Genomic DNA, 4,147 nt, shown 5'->3' on the forward strand with positions numbered 1-4,147 from the left:
TATCAGGCTTACATTTTCTCTCTTCCATTTGTATGTACAATTCTTTCATCGTAGCCAAATCACCAGCCTCACCATATGCATTGATTATGCAATTGAAGAACGGAGTATCCAGTATCACATCAGAATTCACAATTTGCCTCAAAATTGAATCTATCTTAAAGACAAGACCAGCTCTACTATACGCGTTAACAAGCGAACAATAAGTGATTGAGTTTGGTTTCACTCCTTGATACTTCATTTTCCTGAATACATCATCCATTTTCTCGATTCTTCCAGCTTTTCCAAACGTCTCAATCACTATATTATAACTGACAGTCGTCAAGGAGAAGAACCTTTTCTCCATGAAATCCATAACCGAGCACATCTTCTTATACATTCCCGCTTTTCCAAACGACAAAATCAGTATATTAAATGTAGTAATGTCTGGCTGCACTCCCATGAGCTGGAACCGATTATACCAGCTCTCCATCTTCCTCGTGTTACCACCATTTCCATATGACCCAATGATCGAGTTAAGCGTGAAAACATCCGGAAGAGAATCTCCATCCTCGATCATATCAGCCAGAACATTTTCCATTTCCTCAAACAAACCAGCCTTTCCATACCCATCAATAATAGTATTGTAAGTAACCGTACTGCATCCAACTCCAAGATACGACATCTCAAGAACAATACTTTTAACCAGATCAAACCGACCAAGTTTGCAGCAACAACTGATGAGAACAGTGAAGGTAAACACATCTGGCTTACAGTCACTAACCGATTTCATATACTCAAGCGTGGCGAACGCCTTGTCAAGAAGCCCGCTTTTGCCATAAACAGCTATAAGAGATGTATACACATCAATGGTAGGTTTCAATCCTTCAGATAACATTACTTCAAAAAGCAAGCTAGCTTGATCAGGCTGTTTGCAATTCCCAAGCGCTTTGAAAAGCTTTGTGTATGTTTTGCATCTTGGTTCATACCAATGCTGCTTCCTAAGAAGATTGAAAATCTATAAAGCAGAGAGATTGGGCAAATGAGTTTCGATTAGAGTAAAGAAATTAGAAAAGAATTCAAAAGGGTACTGTACCTTTAACGCAGACTGCCATCGATTCTCTTTGATAGCTTCATCAAGTGCTTCAAGAACAGCTTTTGGCCATAAAGTTAAGTACTTTTCGGAATTTGCTTTTCTCTCGACGCCTTTGACAGCAGCGTCTGCTCTCAGAATCCGGGATAACTCTTTCTTGGGATCTATTCGGTGTCTTGTTGATATCAGACCAGAGTTTAATTTCCCAGTAGGTTCTTTGGGGCTTTTTGTCGAACACGTTGTGGGCGTTGCTGAAATAGAGGCTACACGCCGAGAACAAACCGTGGAAGATATGTGTTGCCGAGAAAAGCAGAGTTTTATAGTTTCAATGGCGTATGGGGAATTAATCCCTTGAACAGGATTCTGTATCACTTCCATCGGAGAAAAAATGCGAGAGAAGATAAGGGGAGGACGAAGAAGACACTGCAAATTTCGGTGTAGGGAGGAGCTAGAAGACGATACAGTTGTTCTGCTTCATATGTTCGGTTTAGTTCAATTAGATGGTTCGGTTTACATAATTAATCGGTTTGTATGATGTAGCGAATGGTTTGATGTGGTTTTAGATTCCGATAAGTTTCACTTTTATCTTATTTATCACTTTTATGATTTATCTAGCACTTTTTCCGGTTCACAGGTTTTAATCGAAAATAGATGTGAAATTTTAATTTCAAATTTGTCAAACCGAAATTGGACGCAACTTCTTGGCACTGAACCGGAATTTGGAATTATGACATGAACCGTGGAGGCTAACTGTTAGTCACGTGTTCATTACGCTCCTCCAGACGCCGCCGTGAACGGGGCACCGACCAAATCAGACAACAAAAGAAAAGTCAAAGATGGAAACTTTCACTTATGCTTTTTAACAAGTTCCTGTAGTAAACAACCTGTGAAGACTGTAAGAAGAACAACAACACGAATCAAGTAATCGAGAGTTTGATTTTGACTTAAGACAAAGATAGAGAGAGAGAGAGATGGAGTTTAAGGAGTTAAAAGAAGCAATAGAGGAAGTAGAGCTCGTCGATGGTCACGCACACAACATTGTCTCTCTTGACTCGTCTTTCCCGTTCATCGGAACTTTCTCCGAGGCTAACGGCGACGCCTTGACCTTCGCTCCTCATTCTCTTTCCTTCAAGGTATACACACGACCGATGATACCATATGTCTCCTCTCCTGTGTTGTTCAATCAAACCCTCTTAAAACGCCGACGTTTTAGTTTGATTAATTGGTATGGATGTTTTTTTTTGGTTGTATTGTATGAGTGAAAAACAGAGGAACTTGAGGGAGATTGCTCAACTTTATGGCACTCAAGTATCTTTAGAAGCGATTGAGGAACATCGTAAGACCACGGGTTTGGAGTCTTTTACTACCAAGTGTTTTCAAGAAGCTCGAATCTCTGCTCTGCTCATTGATGATGGATTGAAGCTTGACAAGAAACATGACATTGAATGGCATAGAAACTTTGTTCCTTTTGTTGGTCGAGTCTTGCGTATCGAAACTCTTGCTGAGCAAATCCTCGATGAGGAGAGTCCTCCTGATGCTTCGTCTACTTGGAGTTTGGATTCTTTCACTAGAGCCTTTGTTGAAAGATTAAATGCATATCCTTTACCTTTATCTTTACTTTTTTTAATACACACTCTTAGTGAATGTGACTATATATACACTAGAGTTGGTTTACCTTGACTACTTTTGGTGTCACGCTTGTTCCAGAGATTGTTGCTTTAAAAACTATTGCTGCTTATCGTAGCGGTTTGGATATTGATACTCATGTGAGTAAAGAAGTTGCTGAGAAAGGCCTCGCTGAAGTCTTGCAAGGTAAGACGGTTTGCACATTGGTCCATCAAGAAGTAACATAGCTGTTGTCTAACACTTTAAACCCTGTTGTTACTGCAGCTGGATGTCCTGTACGCATAGGAAACAAAGGCTTGATTGATTACATTGTTACTTGTAGTTTGGAGTTAGCTGCACGTTACGACTTGCCCTTGCAGATTCACACAGGGTATGTATGCAAGATTTGGTCAAACTCTGTGAGGGTCTTTGTGATTGATGTTAGTAAAGTCTGATTCTTTTCTCATTAAACAAACCTGAATATTTAGTGAGGTTGAAGTGTGCAGTAAGCTTTTGTCCTTCAATTGAGGATTTGTTCTGTGCTTTACATAGAATCAGAAACTCATGTTCTGAGGTTTGTAGTAATGAAAAATCTAATTTTCTTTTGTTGTTTGAGACAGTTTTGGTGACAGGGATTTGGATTTGAGGTTGTCCAACCCTCTTCACCTTAGAACCCTTCTTGAAGACAAAAGATTTGCAAAGTGTCGTATAGTTCTTCTTCATGCATCTTATCCATTCTCAAAGGAAGCATCGTTTCTGTCTTCAGTTTATCCTCAGGTTTACTTCATCCCATTTCAATTAATCTGTAAAGTTATGTCTAGTCGTTAACTTATTTTCTATCAATCTCTTTTTGTTCCTTAAGGTTTACCTTGATTTCGGGTTGGCGGTTCCAAAGCTTAGTGTCCATGGTATGGTGTCTTCAGTTAAAGAGCTCCTTGACTTAGCGCCAACGAAGAAGGTAATTACTAAATGCAGCATGTTAACATTGCTAAGTTTCTTTATCTCTTACTTGCATTGTTTTTGTTGTTGACCATGAGTCATAGAAAATGCTAAGCATAGGAAATTTTGCAGGTTATGTTCAGCACTGATGGGTATGCATCTCCTGAGACCTACTATTTAGGTTAGCTGAAGTTGCTACCTCTTATGTATAGTTTGTAACATGCTTATATATATGTTTTAATCCTGTTTCTAAGATTTGAAACTTGAAATCTCCTCGCTTTAGTCTTGAACAAAGCTCTCTATGTTTTTGGCAGGTGCAAAGAAGGCACGAGAGGTCATCTTCTTAGTTCTGCGTGATGCTTGTGCCAGTGGTGATCTCTCACTCATGGAAGCTATTGATGCAGCTAAAGATATTTTTTCAAGAAATTCGATTGAATTTTATAAGCTTGATTTAAAGACAAAATCTTCTAGTCCACAAAGTATAATATCTACCAAATTAGAGATGAAGGAGCCTGATGTTCAAGAAGATAGTAG

General features: G+C 39.1%; 2 protein-coding genes across 2 annotated transcripts in view; one reads left to right on the forward strand and one right to left on the reverse strand.

Annotated features, from left to right (window-relative positions):
* LOC104791579 (pentatricopeptide repeat-containing protein At3g53170) overlaps window positions 1-1,619 on the reverse strand; it is a 3,241-nt gene extending 1,622 nt beyond the window's left edge. The window contains exons 1-2 of the mRNA XM_010517503.2: window positions 1,073-1,619; window positions 138-994 (exon numbers count right to left, since the gene is read on the reverse strand). Of these exons, the coding sequence (XP_010515805.1) occupies window positions 138-994; window positions 1,073-1,447 (1,232 nt within the window). The 5' untranslated portion in view covers window positions 1,448-1,619. The remainder of the gene's footprint in view (window positions 1-137; window positions 995-1,072) is intronic.
* The window catches only part of LOC104699102 (protein fluG), a 5,061-nt gene continuing 2,760 nt past the window's right edge, over window positions 1,847-4,147 (forward strand). Inside the window, exons 1-8 of the mRNA XM_010414448.2 lie at window positions 1,847-2,202; window positions 2,339-2,664; window positions 2,766-2,881; window positions 2,960-3,065; window positions 3,295-3,451; window positions 3,537-3,632; window positions 3,746-3,794; window positions 3,928-4,143. Coding sequence (XP_010412750.1) covers window positions 2,041-2,202; window positions 2,339-2,664; window positions 2,766-2,881; window positions 2,960-3,065; window positions 3,295-3,451; window positions 3,537-3,632; window positions 3,746-3,794; window positions 3,928-4,143 — 1,228 coding nt within the window. The 5' untranslated portion in view covers window positions 1,847-2,040. The remainder of the gene's footprint in view (window positions 2,203-2,338; window positions 2,665-2,765; window positions 2,882-2,959; window positions 3,066-3,294; window positions 3,452-3,536; window positions 3,633-3,745; window positions 3,795-3,927; window positions 4,144-4,147) is intronic.

This window comes from Camelina sativa, chromosome 6 (assembly GCF_000633955.1).
Source record: "Camelina sativa cultivar DH55 chromosome 6, Cs, whole genome shotgun sequence".
Lineage (NCBI taxonomy): Eukaryota > Viridiplantae > Streptophyta > Magnoliopsida > Brassicales > Brassicaceae > Camelina > Camelina sativa.